The sequence below is a fragment of the Otolemur garnettii genome, unplaced genomic scaffold, assembly GCF_000181295.1.
Source record: "Otolemur garnettii isolate 467f Iridium unplaced genomic scaffold, OtoGar3 scaffold00011, whole genome shotgun sequence".
Taxonomy (NCBI): domain Eukaryota; kingdom Metazoa; phylum Chordata; class Mammalia; order Primates; family Galagidae; genus Otolemur; species Otolemur garnettii.
Window position 1 is genome coordinate 35,970,136 of NW_003852406.1, and position 14,503 is coordinate 35,984,638.

At 48.1% G+C, this 14,503-nt stretch overlaps 1 protein-coding gene and 1 non-coding gene across 2 annotated transcripts in view; one reads left to right on the top strand and one right to left on the bottom strand.

Moving 5' to 3' along the window:
- Nucleotides 1-914: 914 nt before the first annotated feature.
- Nucleotides 915-14,503, bottom strand: part of SLC28A1 (solute carrier family 28 member 1) — a 46,301-nt gene continuing 32,712 nt past the window's right edge. Inside the window, exons 12-18 of the mRNA XM_003784609.3 lie at nucleotides 8,646-8,776; nucleotides 7,106-7,274; nucleotides 6,805-7,002; nucleotides 2,884-2,965; nucleotides 2,067-2,165; nucleotides 1,847-1,958; nucleotides 915-1,564 (exon numbers count right to left, since the gene is read on the bottom strand). Of these exons, the coding sequence (XP_003784657.1) occupies nucleotides 1,492-1,564; nucleotides 1,847-1,958; nucleotides 2,067-2,165; nucleotides 2,884-2,965; nucleotides 6,805-7,002; nucleotides 7,106-7,274; nucleotides 8,646-8,776 (864 nt within the window). The 3' untranslated portion in view covers nucleotides 915-1,491. The remainder of the gene's footprint in view (nucleotides 1,565-1,846; nucleotides 1,959-2,066; nucleotides 2,166-2,883; nucleotides 2,966-6,804; nucleotides 7,003-7,105; nucleotides 7,275-8,645; nucleotides 8,777-14,503) is intronic.
- Nucleotides 4,034-4,136, top strand: LOC111723497. The gene has a single exon (XR_002772024.1). It is a non-coding gene; the product is annotated as a U6 spliceosomal RNA (small nuclear RNA).

Sequence of the window (14,503 nt, forward strand, 5' to 3'; positions counted from 1 at the left end):
CAGGGAGGGCGTGCTCAGAGAGAAGGCAAGGGCCTAGTTATAGCTACGGGAGTTAGGCCATGCCTCCACTCTGCAGAGCAAAGGTCCTGAGGGCAGGGGCTCATATCAGCCTGCGAGGGCCACAGGAACAAGGCCAGTACCTACCAAAGCCAAAGTCCATGGCAGAGCTGAGCAGAGCCTGGTTCACTGGAGTTCAGCAGAGTAACTGCCACCCAGAGAACCACATTCCCCTGCCCAGGGAAGGGCTGGTTGGACCTGGGGAGTAAGCTGGACCTGGAAGGTGAAGACGAGGCCTGGTGGTCACAGGGACAGGCACACAGCAGACCACTGCAGCCAAAACTGCCAGGAAATGAGGACTGAGATGGGAGCAGCACAGGCATGAAGGAGACAGGACTCCAAAAACAGAGGGCAACAGGCCTGACCTGCTGGAGCTGAGGGCTTGGACTGGGCAGGAAAGGTGGGGAAAGGAGGCAGGAGCAAGCAGCACATGAGACCCTTGAGCCCCCGCTGCCCAGCTAAGAGGCTGCACACAGGCTATGGAGTCAGATGGCCTGGGGCCAGATCTCGCCTTTACCTCTTCCCAGCTGTGTCATTTTAGGCACAATACTTAATTTGTCGGGGCCTCTGATTCCTTAGATAGGGATAATGATGGCACCTCCCTAATGGGGTGTCATAAGGATGGAGTTACATTATACAAGGCACTGACAACAGAGCCTTGTAAATGTTCTCCAGGATCACAATTATGTAAAGCAGTTTGAACATTAGTCTATATTTACCAAATTGTATTCCATGAAACCTTCAACTCAGAGAAACTTCCATCAAAAAAGTTTTATGTTTGAATGAACTTGGTAAAAGCCTCATATCATATCTATGTCAAGCTCTGTTAAGTCCACAGTTAAAAAAACAAAACAGAATTAAAGCCCCAAATAATCCTGTCCAACTTTATTTAACCCAGCATTTTCCAATTATAGTGGATCATGGAAGTCTCTGAATACCTTGTGGGACCGTGTTCCACAGGACATCAGTTTGGGAAGTACTATGGTGGAGGACAGTGAGGAGGGAGTCTCGGAAAATAGAGAAAGGCATCTCTAGGAGACAGCAGCTGGCAGGGAAGCCCGGAGAGAGTCCAGAGCCCAGGAGGGAAGAAGGGAGGATGCTTTGGTATGGGGCCCGCAAGAAGGGGAAAGGTGTGTGTGAGGGACTCCAAGAAGAGGAGAATGTAGAGGGCCAGGGTGCCGTTTGGATGTGGAGGAGAAACAGAAGGAGGCAGAGGTGAGCCTGGGAATTCACACTGGGGGAGATAGGAAAACGGGGTCACTGAGAGAAGTGTCCATTCCTGGCGCACTCACTCCATCACCTCTTCTCAGCTGTGGGACTTCGGGGGTCTGAGCCCTGTGGCTTCCCTGAGCAGGCGCCTGGGCAGGGGAAGATGGGGACAGATGCTTCCTGGAGAAGAACAGCTCTCAGAAGGCACAAGGACGTCTGTCCCCACTATGCACAGACCGAGTGGTTGTAAAATCGACAGCAGTTGTCCAGAGCCTCTGGGCCCAACTCTGGGCTGATGCTGAAAAGCAAGCACAGGCTATAGTGTAAACTACAGGCCCAGCTCTGTTTCTCACTGACATGTTGGGCAGTCCTGGACAGGTCACTTCCTGTCTCTGGTCTGCCCTCCCTCCTCATGTCTGGTCCTCCAGCCTCCACCTCCTCCTCCCCTGGCGATACCAGCTACAGCCATGACATTTCTACTCGTGTTCTGGTACCAAAGGCATCCCCAGGCATGCAGGCCTTCTGTGCCCCATTGCTGTTGGTGCCCCGTGGCCCCGTGGCCCCACACCTCAACCCTCACCTCTGGAAGGCCTTGTGGCAGCACTGATACACCTCGAAGCTGCTGCCACTGAGCACTGTGTTTAGGAGGGATGTGCAGTTGACCTCGGGCCCCCCGGGCACATAGAGGACTCCTGTGGAGGGAGAGTGGCTGGTGAGCAGAGCCCTGGCACCTGGCCAGGTCTGGAGACCAGCCAGAAGTCAAGGCCCCAAGTCCTGCCTACCCCCTGGCCTGCACTCACCGGCCACGCAGGCATTCACCAGGGACACACAGGCCCCAGTGAACAGCGCCCGGAGCACGATCTGGGAGAAGTCACTCTTCCGTTGCGGGGCCATGGAGGCTGCAAAGGAACAGAGGTGCTGGGAGCCAAGGAAGCCACACACCTCCTGCCTATCTACTGTGGCTCTGGCTGTCTGCTGACCTCTCTTCCTCTTCTGGGTGGCCAGGGGACAGTTGTCCTCCTGGCTGCTTGATGAATTTGGGAGCCTTTTTGGCCTGTCTGGGACCCCTGTGGTAATGTACCACACCTCCCCATTCGCCATCAATGACAGGAAAAGATACTGATTTTTGAGTCAGGCAGACCTGGGATTAAACACAGGCTTAGCCATTTACTAGCTGAGTGTCTTGGGCCATCACTTCATCTCTCCAGGACTCCATTTCCTTCTCTGTAAAATGAGATGATTATACCTCCCAGGCTGGTGGCCAGGAGGAGTGGAAATGTTCATTGTAAGGAGCTAAGAACTGTGCAGAACCTTCCTCCAGGCCCCATCATGCCTGCCTTCCTGTCCATTGAGCATGTGGGGAAAGTCAGGCCAAACCCTCAGGGGATAAGCCCACACCACACCTCCTGTCCCCAAGCATGGCCTGCCAGGTCAACCTGCTGACTTCCTGGGCATCCCCAGCCATAGAGAACCATGGGATTACAAGGCCAGGAGGAATCTCCATGGTTCCTTATTCAGGCCCTGCCTCAGACAAAGCAGACAACTGAGGCCCACAGGTCCCCAGCAAGTTCAGGCCCTCAACTCTCCTGGATGTTAGGGAGGCCCTGCAGGACTTACTCAGACCTCCCAGCATTATCCCAATGGAGCTGAAGTTGGCAAATCCGCAGAGGGCAAACGTTGTGAGCACTTCTGCTCTGACCTGAAAGCACACAAAATGGATGAGGGGGGCTGCCCTCAGTGCTCAGACAGGTGGCACACCCCCAGGCTCTCATGCAGGGCACCCCCAGGCTCTCATGCAGGGCACCCCCAGGCTCTCATGCAGGGCACTCCCAGGCTCTCTGTGTCCTGTGCTTCCCCTTCCAGGCCTTGCACTCTCTCCTGTGCCCCCATCCCTGGGCCCCTTGGTCCTAATCACCAGCCTTTCTAAGTGTCATTCAGGCTACTCAGTCCCTCACTTTGGCCCTGCTGAGTGTGAGAAGAGGACACTTGGTGTCCATCCTGGTGAGAGAAGAGGACACTTGGAGCCCAGCCACCCTGGCTTCTAGGTTTGTCCCCCAATTATCAGTTTGAGCAAGTCATTGACCTTTTAAAGTTTTACCTTCTGCATCTGAAATATGGGAATTATGATAGTTCTTGCCAGTCAGGGTTGTCATAAGGATCGTATCATGTATGGGAAACACCAGGTATAGAGCGGATGTTTAAATAAGGCAGTTCTTCCCCTTTGTTCTGAGCAGTTGTTTAATTTCCCAGAAATAAGTCTTAAGAGCCAAAATGAAACAATTTGAAAAAAAAGTTTTTTTGGTTTAGAACCATACCTCACACCATATCCAACATTAACTCTAGATCATTGAACCAGATAAATATTAATATTTTGAGCATCAAAATGATAGAAAATATAGGATAATCACTGTAGTTATAAAGTAGTGTTATTACTCTCAATTTAGAGAGAAGCAAAGTGCGTCTCAGAAAGGGTAAGGAAGTTCACACAGCAAGGTGACTGTTAGAATTTGAACTCAGTTTTGTCTGACTCCAAATTTCATGGTCTTAACTACTGCATCATATGGTCTCAGGGATTTAACACTTGCCAAATAACTTTCTAGGTTTAGAAATAATAGAAGGAATCACAACGGAAAAGGTTTGGTGTAAAATCTGTGTTATAAAACTCTTTACTTGGGTGGCGCCTGTGGCTCAAGGAGTCCGGTGCCGGCCCCATATGCTGGAGGTGGTGGGTTCAAACCCAGCCCTGGCCAAAAACTGAAAAAAAAAAATTCTCACTTTTGAACATGTGCTAAAATTGGAACAATACAGAGAAGATTAGAATGGCCCCTGTATAAGGATGATATGCAAATTTGTGAAGATTCCATATTTAAAAACAAAAAAAGATCCCTGTACACTAAACGAAGGGGGAAAGAAAAGACTAGAAAAATGTGTAAAAAAAGAAAAATAACAGAAAAAGATTGACATCTTTATAACATAGTTTATACAAAAATTATTGGAAAAATTAAAGCACCTGTATCTCAGTTTCTTCACCTACACTTGTGCTCCCTATAGCAGACTGAGTTATCTTAAAATGCAAAATATCAAGTCTTAAGTGCTTCCTCTGCACCACTCTCACAACCCCTCCCCTGGCTGCACATCTCTGCTCGGTGTTCTACACAACTGCATGACGTTCAGCCTCAGGCCTCTTCCTTGGCTGGAACCTTCTTCCCAGCTTCTCCTGGCTGCCCCTTCTTCTCTCTCCAGATCTTAGCCTAAAGGCCACACTGCACGGAGACCTTTTGGACAGGTTCAGCCAAGGAAGTCTCTTCTCTGCTTTCTTGTGCTTTTCTTCATAGAACTTACTACAAATTGTGTTTGTTTGTTTGTTTGTTTGTTCCTTCTCTTTCTTGTGTTTTTGTCTGTGTCTTTTATAAGATATAAGTTCCATGAGACCAGAGACCATGTCTGTCTAATTGCTCTCTTTCTTCCTTCCTCCCTTCCTTCCTTTCCTCCTCTCCTCTCCTCTCCTCTCCTCTCCTCTCCTCTCTTCCCTCTCCTTTTCTCTCCTCTCCTCGCCTCTCATTTTGTAAAGACAGCTTGTTGCCCAGGCTAGAGTGCAATGGCTTCATCACAGCTCACTGCAGCCTTGAACTCCTGGACTCAAGTGATGCTCCCTCTTCACGCTCCCAAAGTGCTTAGATTACAGACCTGAGCCACTGTCCCTGGCCTAATCCCTTTTTATCCCTAGTGCCTAAGAGAGTGTCTAGCACCTAAGTATTCTCAACAAACATGTATGTGCTGAAGGAGTGAAGATTCTAAAAACAACCCTGAAGAGATGCGCCTGAAGAAGGGGGTGAGACTGCCTCTGAAGAAGGGGGTGAGACCAGAGCTGAGGGGCAAGAGTAAGAACAAACTTGTGTATTTTACTTCACACAGTCTATTTTTTTAAACTAAAGAGTACATTTCTTTGCCATTTAAAAAATAATCCAAAAATCAAGAAAAAATATTTCCTGCTAACAGTTTCCAGTCACCAAAGTAATTCAAATTATTATAAAACAATGAGCTATTTTATTTGCTCATTAAAGTAGTAAGACTTGTTTTTAAAAAGAAGCTATTTGATCCTGTTTAGTTTGTGGTGAAATAAATGCTCACAGGCACAGCTGATGCCTGGGATTTTCAACTGCCGAAACCCTTTGGGGAAGTTACTGGCAGCCGCCACGCTGTGAGTCAGTCAGCCCACATCTGGGGACACTCCTGAGGGGAAGACTCAAGAAAAGGGAAAAGTTCTACACACAAAGATATTCAACACTGTGGGTAATAGTCACGTAATGTTAATAATCTGAATGGGCCAACAGCAGAGGGGTTGGTTAAATACATCAGGATACGTGTATCAGAAATGATGCATAATTGTAAGTAGAAAAAAGCTGGTTACAGCATACCATGGATGATATAACAGCAATGATGTAAACACTCTCTTAAAGAGAATGGAGGAAAACGTATAAAATAATATAGTTGTTATTTTAGGATGTGAGATTACAGGTAAGGTTTTCATTCTCAATAATGTGACTAGAGCTTGCATTCTTTCAGAAAGGTTAATCTTATAGAGGTTCTATGGTTTTTAAATTAAAAATAAATTTTAGCCAGGCATGGTGGCTCACACCTGTAAACCTAGCACTCTGGGAGGCTGAGACAGGTAGATTGCCTGAGCAAGAGCAAGACCCTGTCTCTACCAAAAATAAAAAAATTGGCTCGGTGCCTATAGCATAGTGGTTACAGCACCAGTCATATGCACCAAAGGTGGCAGGTTCGAACCTGGCCCAGGCCAGCTAAACAAGAATGACAAAAAATAGTTGGGCTTTGTGGTGGGTGCCTGTAGTCCCAGATACTTGGGAGGCTGAGGCAAGAGTATCGCTTAAGCCTTGGAGGTAGCGGTGAGCTGTGATGCCACAGCACTCTTCTGAGGGTGACACAGTGAGACTCTGTCTCAAAAAAAAAAAAGAAAAAGAAAAATTAACTGGGCGCATTGGCAGGTGCCTGTAGTTCCAGCTGCGTAGGAGGCTGAGGCAAGAGAAGCATCTGAGCCCTAGAGTTTGAGGTTGCTGTGAGCTGTGACAGCAGAGCACTCTAGGCTGGGAACAGAGTGAGACTACCTCAAAAAAAAATTTCTTTTTGATGAAAAGAGTCAACCCCTATGCTGAATGTGGTACATTAACAGTGAGGTGATGGTGAGTCCTCCTACCTCACTCCCCTCCTGGCTCGCTGGATGTTCTCTGGGGTGGCAGGTGTTGCACCTGTTTTCCAACTGAAGAGGCAAGGTGCAGGGGCTGCCCAAGGCCTCAGCAGAAGGCAGCCCATCTAGAGCTAGATCTCAGCTGTCTCACATAGCGCTCTTTCTTTATTCTTACACTCAGCTTCCTAAGAGGCCTCAAGGAAGATGGCAGCAAAGCCTAAAGCCATCCTGTTTCTCAGGAGCACAGGATATGGGAGGTCAAGGCCACTTCAGTGTGTGTCAGCCAGGCCCAGAGAGCTGGGCTACAGGGAGGGGGCTGAGGTACTCACAGAGATCCACTGCTTCCTGGTGCCGGCCCACTCCTCAGCCCCTGCCAGGCGGCGCTGCTTGTACTTGGAGAGTTCCTGATAGGCCACAAACTCATTCAGAAATAGCTTGGTCCCCAGCAGCTCAGCCACCACTGGGCAGTCCTCCCAGGCCACACCCATCAAGAAGGCCACTGGCCGCAGGATGTAGGAGCAGATGAGCTGAGTGTGCAAGGGCAAGAGACATGGCTAGGACCTGAGCTGGGCCAGGCCATAGCTCCCTGTCTGCTTGGGGCCATCTGCCACAGGCTGGCTGGTACCACACCTGGAAGCTGAGCTCCTGGACATCCACCATTTCTCCTAGCCAGGACAGGGCAGCATTGATGAAGGCCAGCACAGCTAGGAATGCGATCAGGTTCGCAGCAATGTTGGTGACCACTCGCACTGAAATGCTGGCCCCACTGCTGACTGCTTCTATGAGGTTCTGAGCGTCTCTGTTGTAGGGAGCAAAAACAGTCATTACTGGCCTGTCCCCACAAACAGCAAGGGTCCCCATCCTGCAGGCTCAAAAACACTCTGTGGGACAGACAGAGTGTTATCAGAGCTAGAGAACTCTTAAACAAGAGTTTGCTGAGATCCAAAGAGAAGAAGGGGCTGGTCCTAAGACCCAGGTTCTAGCACAGTGCTGTCCAAGACAGAAGCCATCAGCCACATGTGGCTTTTGACCCCCTGAAGGGAGTCTGGTTCAAATCGAGTTCTGCTATAAGTGCAAAACACACACCATATTTGAGGGATTTAGTACAAAAAATGAAAAAAATTCAATGACTTTCATATTGACTGAAATATAAAAATGTTTTATGTTGAAATGACAGTATTGCTGCTGTATTGGCTTAAGTAAAATATCTTATTGAAAGTCTCCCATTTCTTTGCATTTTTTAAAAGATACCTACTAGAAAATTGAAGATGACAGATATGACTCATGTCGCATGTCCAGGGCATAACACTGCTCTGGAGCTGCAGAAGATATGAAGCTGGGGGTGCCCTCTGGGTCCCCAAGCACGTTTGTCCAAAGGGTGCATTTTCAACGTTTTAAGGATTAAATGTGATGCCAACAGTGGTTAAGACTGCGATGAAGAGAGGTTAGGAGGTGAGTGAAATCAACGACAGCACTTGTGATGACAGTACGTGGTTGACAGCCTGGTGCCCAGGGCTCAGACTCATGGGGGAGTGGCAGGGAGCCTTCTATGACTTGTGACACACAGGCAAACACCCCAGGCCACACCCCTGAGCCTTGATCAGTCTATTGTTTCCTGCTGGTCAGAGAACAGAAATTAAGATGTGAGAACTAGAGTCTGCATTTTTGCAAGCACTGTGATTAGAATGTTTACTCCCTCTCATGTTAAAACTTAATCCCCCAAGTGGCAGCATTGAAAGGTGGGGCCTGTGAGAGGTGCCTGGATCATGAGGGCTGACATTAATTTTGGATTAGTGGATTAATGTGTTATCCTGAGAAGAGGACTGGCGGCTTCATACAGGAGGGAGGGTGACCTGAGGTAGTGTGCAGCACACTGAGTCCCCTTGCTGTGTGCCACCCTACACCATGTCAGGACTCTGCAGAGAGTTCCTGATAGCAAGAAGGTTCTCACCACATGCAGCCCCTCGACTTTGGACTCCTCAGCTTTCATAAATAAGAAATAAATTTCCCTTTTTCACAAATTTCCCAGGTTCAGGTATTCTGTTATAAGCAGTGACAGGGGAGAGGTGGGCCTGAGCTGGTGAAGATGGTGACGGCATAGAGAACGGGACCCCCACCTCGCTCCCCCCACCCTGCCCACTGTCCCCTGTAGGCCTCCTGCTGTGCTCACCCATAGGTCAGTTTCACGCCTTCCTCACTTTTGAACTTGGACTCCTCCACCTCTGGGTAAATCAGCTTGGAGAGGGCCAAAGCACAGGGGGCGGCCATCACAGAAGCAGCAATCAACGAGGAGGCGTCAATCTGTGAGGGCGAGTCAGTGTGACAGGCTGGCACAGAAACATTGAGGGCCAAGGATCAAAGCCTCGGCAGCAGGGGACAGGTGTAGTGTGTTCCCAAGTTGTATCCTCATCATCGTCATCACTGCCATTGGCATTCCCAGCAGTGATACACCTTGTGCGTTAAGGGCCACAGGCTGCACACAGGACTCATATTAGGCAGGCGAGGACTGCTGTCCCCACTTCACAAACAAGGAGACTGAGGCTCTAGGGGGTTAAATATGACTTGCCCAAAATAAAAGATGAGAAGGAATTAGAACCCATCACATCTTTGGACTCCAACTTCAAAGTTCTTCCTTTCTATTCAGGCTGTCTCTCTTTGAGCACTAATCCCCATTAGCTGAGGGCTTTGCTATGGTTCCCAACAAAACTCGGAACCTGATGGCTGAAGTGGATTTAAGAGGTAACCCAATTCAACCTCACATAGCTCATGTACTAGTATGGGAATGCAGTCCCTCTAGAAAACTGTTTTTCACCTTTTTTTAATCCCATGGCACATTTGAACCTATAGTTATTTTTCCACAGCACATTTAAATTAGGTTGGTCCAAAAAAAGAGGGGGAAAAAAAGCAATATACTCACTGTGCTTTGAACTCCTTTGAAAATAATTTAATTAATGGTCTAAAAATTTTCACAGCACACTGATTGAAAATCACTGGTCTATACTATAGAGTATAGGCCCTGTCCTTGAATGCTTACTGTGGTGGGGAACTCACCACCACCGGGCAGCCCATCACACTACTCACCCCTACAGTTAGGGAACTCTCTCAGGACGCCTGCTGCCTACAACAGCCATGCCCTGGCCCTAGGTCTGCCTCTTGGACCCATCCTGTAAAAGCCACTCCCAGCAGGATGTGGAACAGCAACCCTGGGATTCTCCCTTCCCATTGACAGATGCAACACTTTATTCTTTCCCACCATTGTGTCATTTACTGAACGGGGAAATGAGAACCAGCTCAAACATCTAACACCTGGAGAGTGGCTGAACTCTGTAAGGCTGGCCCTGAAAATGATGGAGCTGGAGCCTTACAAGGACGTGGGGAAGTGCCCACGAAATTGCATGCGGAGAGCCACCAAAACTATGGGGGAGAAAACAGACTTCAAAATTACACACAGAAAGAAGATCAGAAAGAAATGCACCCGGACGCCAACAAATTAGCTGTGCCTGGCTAGTGGGGCCAAGGGTGATTTTCTTTTTCTTTTCTTTCTGCTTTTTGGTATTTTTCAACATATTCCATATATAATTTTTATAAAAGAAACAGAGTTTTTCTCCTTAAAGCTTACCATATGCCAATCACATTGTCAAATTTTAAAGAAGGCAGGTAAGTTGAAGTGGACAGTCAAAAGCAAAGGGCAGAAGCCCAGAAAGATACCCCATTATCATCTCAGGGAAGCACCAGGGCCAGCTGATGAAAAACCAGGTTAGAAACCCTCTAAGGCTCCCAAACCCATGGAATGGTCTTCTTGTTCTAACCCCCAGTTGTTCTTTCCAATGATAAATAGATATTCCTTAAAATATGGAGGACAACTGGCTACAATTTGATACTCCCCCCATCCCTGCCACAGATGCTGGGTGTGCAGGCTCAGGTCTTGCCCCTTGCTAGAAGAAACCCAGCTGGGGGCAAGTGTCCTCTCTGGACTTTCTTGGCTGGGTTTTGGGACGTCCCCTCCTCCCTGCTCAGTTGCCTAGTTCCAGTGGGAACAGTGCCACATCTAGAATCTTGGGGGTTATCCCTCTACCACAGGACTCTGCCCCTTCCTCCAGCATATAGATTACATGCCATTTGTAAACTTGAGTCCCAGAGGGCACAGACTCTGTAGTTGTCACATTCCTGGACACTGTCCACTGACTGGGTCAGTTGTGGTCTCAGCCTCAAATGCCGCAGCCAGAGGCTTCCTGCTCACTGTTGAAAGGGCTAAGTTCTGCACAGGTGGGTACCTGGGTGCCGACACCCAGCCTCCCTCACTCTGGCTGTTCTGCAGGCCCATGATGTCCCCTGGCCCTGCCTCTTAGGCACCTAGTCAGAAACACTTTCCACCATAGCATCCCAGGCCCAGTCTTGCCACAGCCTTCCTCTCCCTGACCCAGAGGTGTCCAATGTGGAGAGGGATAGGAAGAGCCCTCCACTTGAATTTTCAAAAGGCTCTTTACAGAGAAGGGAGTAAACAGAGATGATAACACACATGACGTGAGCTCATTTCAGAAGGAAGGACAGATTTCTGACCCCAATATATAAGAAAAAGAACTTTCACTCCTTGACACCTTGCTAATCAATTCTGCATATGATTGCGTCTAATTCTCACCCTGCTATGCGGTGGGCAGCACTCTGCCTGTTGTACAGCTGCGGATGCTAAGATGTTCATGTGGACCTGCCCAGGCTCTCACAGACCCTGTGCACAATTCACAGAGAAACTTGGGTGGCCAAGTCCTCAGCCTCACTCTGCACAGTCTGAGAGTCTCCTCTCCTGGGGCCACTGAGCTAGAGCAAAGAGATCAGTTTCTGGGGGCTACTGAGGAGAGCTCTTGCTTACTTTAATGCAGGCGTCCTCAAACTACAGCCCACGGGCCACATGCAGCCCACCTAGGACATTTATCTGGCCTGCCGGGTGTTTTTGCCACTGCTGCCTGTCCTGCTTAGCAGCTGACTCATCCCAGGGCCCGCAGTCTGGCCCTCCCACAGTCTGAGGGACAGTGAACTGGCCCCCTGTTTAAAAAGTTTGAAGACCCCTGCTTTAGTGCCTTTGGGAAAGACAGCCTGGGTGAAGCTGTGCATGGAAGTCACAATAAAAGGATTTATTGGGGCCATGGGCCTGGGTGGCTTAGACCAGCCCTGTCCACACAAATATGGGAACTGTATCCATAACTGAAAATTTTCTAGTAGCTACATTTTAAAAAAGAAAAAGAAACAGGTGACATTATTTATTTACTTAATTTTTTGAGACAGAGTCTTGCTTTATCACCCAGTCTAGAGTGCTGTGGTGTCATCATAGCTCACTATAACCTTGAACTCCTGGGCTTAAGTGATTCTCCTGCCTCAACCTCCTGAGTGCTGGACTACAGGCACCTGCCATTATACCCAGCTAATCTTTGTATTTTTTGTAGAGACAGGGTCCCCTGGTCTCAATCTCCTGGTTTCAGGTGATCCTCCCATTTCGGCCTCCCAAAGCAGTAGGATTATAGGCCTGAGTCACTGTGCCTAGCCTATTAATTTTAATAAGGTGTTGTTTATTCCAATATATCTCAAATATGTAGTTTCTCTCTGCTTATATAATCAATACAAATTATTAATAACATTTAATTTTTTTCTGTACTAAGTCTCAACAGCATTTCACATCTCAAGTACTCAATAGCCACCTGTGGTTAGTGGCCCCTGTGTTGGACCACACAGATCTGAAAATATCTACCTATTAGCAATAGGAGGGGCACAAGGCAAAGAGAGCCAGAAGATAAACAGAAAAGTGAAAGGTCTTTCTTTTTTTCTTTCTTTTTTTTTTGGGGGGGGGGGAACAGTCTCATTCTGTCATCCTGGGTAGAGTGCTGTGGCATTACAGCTCACAGCAACCTCAAACTCTTGGGCTCAAGTGAGCCTCTTGCCTCAGCCTCCCAAGTAGCTAGGACTACAGGCACTGGCCATGGTGCCTGGCTAGTTTTTCTGTTTTTAGTAGAGACACATCTTGCTCTTGCTCAGGCTGGCCTCAAACTCCTGAGTTCAGGTGATCCAGAGTGCTGGGATTATAGGGGGTGAGCCACTGTGCCTGGCCTAAAGTGAAAGTTCTTAAAAATAGGGGAGCTTGGAGGAGAGAGCCTCTTATGGAGTTCTGGGCTGAGGAGTTGGGGAGCATGGCACCCAGTCCAAGGAGAGAGGGGAGAGGATGGGAAGGCAGGGCAGTGTAGTGGCAAACAAGAACCAGGAGGGGGCAGAAGAGAGTTTCCCTAGAGATTAGACAAGGGTAGATCCCCAGGCAGGAGGAAAGGGGTTGGGGGGAGTGAGGAAAGGGGAAAGTGGAAAAGGAGGAAAGTGGGGAAGAGGGGAAGGGAGGCCTGTTCCATGCTCTCCCTTGGGCCAGCTATACTTGTAGCCCACCGCTGGCTTCTAAACCACAGGCTATGACTGGAGGCCCGTGGCACACAACTGACCCTGGCTACCTCTGCACATTCTGTACAGCTAAAAGAAAGTAGACACCCGGCAGTGAGGAGGCCAGATTGCCCAGGGCTGGCCCTGAACTCTGGCCTGAGAAAGGGAAGAAAGGAGGGCTGAATTTTAAGCCAGACTGTAGAAAGGGCGAGTGTTTCTTCTGTATTTAAGTCTTGGCTAGAAGTCCCAGCAATGCTTTTGCACTAACTGTGGGGACCAAAGCAAGGTTGAGACATTTAAAGGCCCTAAGTCCTGAAAATATTATGGCATCCCCTTCCCCAATATTCTACCATGAAAAAAGTTTCAGGAACAAGGTTTTGGGTTACCAATATTGAAATATCAAATTCCTTCCAAAAACAATTGGCAGTGGGTAGGTGGGGGCTCCAGTGAGCCCTTCCTAGACTCCAGCAAGACAAGGTGCAAACCAGATGACAGTCTCTAGGATGCTAGGACAGAAATTCCCAACATGCAAGGGTCCTTTCTTGAAAAGTCTTACAGCCACCAGCTCTGCCCAGGCAGCTCTGTGGGGATGTGGAGCTGTGACAGGGGTAGCCCAGGTGCCCTCAGTGAAGGAGATACTGAGGGGCAGGCTATCCTGTCCTCTTATCCTCCCCTTTGGCCACACCCAGGGACAGAGATGAGATAGACAGGTGGAATTCAGGACAGTGTAGGTCATTCCATGGTTTCACCATCCATACATTCACAGCATCAGGGGAGCTTCGGGGGAGGGGGCAGGCACAGGCTGGTCAGGGTTAGTCTCCAAATCAGGCCCACTGCACTCCAGGGCTAAATGGCATCACTGTTTATGGAGTAACCTACCAGCTCATGTCCAATCTGCTGGACACACAGGATTTTCTTTTTATTTTTTTTAAACAGAGTCTCACTATGTCATTCTTGGTAGAGTGCCGTGACATCACAGCTCACAGCAATCTCAAACTCTTGAGCTTAAGCAGTCCTCTTGTCTCAGCCTCCCAAGTAGCTGGGACTAAAGGCCCCTGCCACAACGCCAGCTATTTTTTTGTTGCAGTTGTCGTTGTTGTTTAGCTGGCCCAGGATGAATTTGAGACCACCAGGTTCCGTTTAGGTGGACAGCGCCCTACCCACTGAGCTATGGGTGCCGCCTAGGCTTTTCTTTTTATATTGTTGCAAATAATGTTGCAATTTCACATTGTTTGAACACTTGTGAGAACATTTCAGAAAAAAAAAAGAGAGAGAGAGAGAACATTTCTATGTCATAATATCCTAACTGGATCAAAGGAAAGGAATATTTTTAAATTAATTGATATATGTATAAAAAATAAAATGTAATTTAAAAATTAAAAAAAAAATGACTGTAGATGTTCTCCACAAAGGTTATTGCAAATTAAACTCCCACCATGGTAGAGGAGTTCCCCACACCCTTGCCATTTATAGGCACATAAAGTGTTGCATATAATTTAAAAGAGATGTAAGTTATCATTGTTTTAATTTCTTTGAACATCAGTGACCTTGAGTATGTTTTGATAATTTATAAACTATTTTCTCCTGATCAATAATTTTTTTAAATAGTGACTTTCA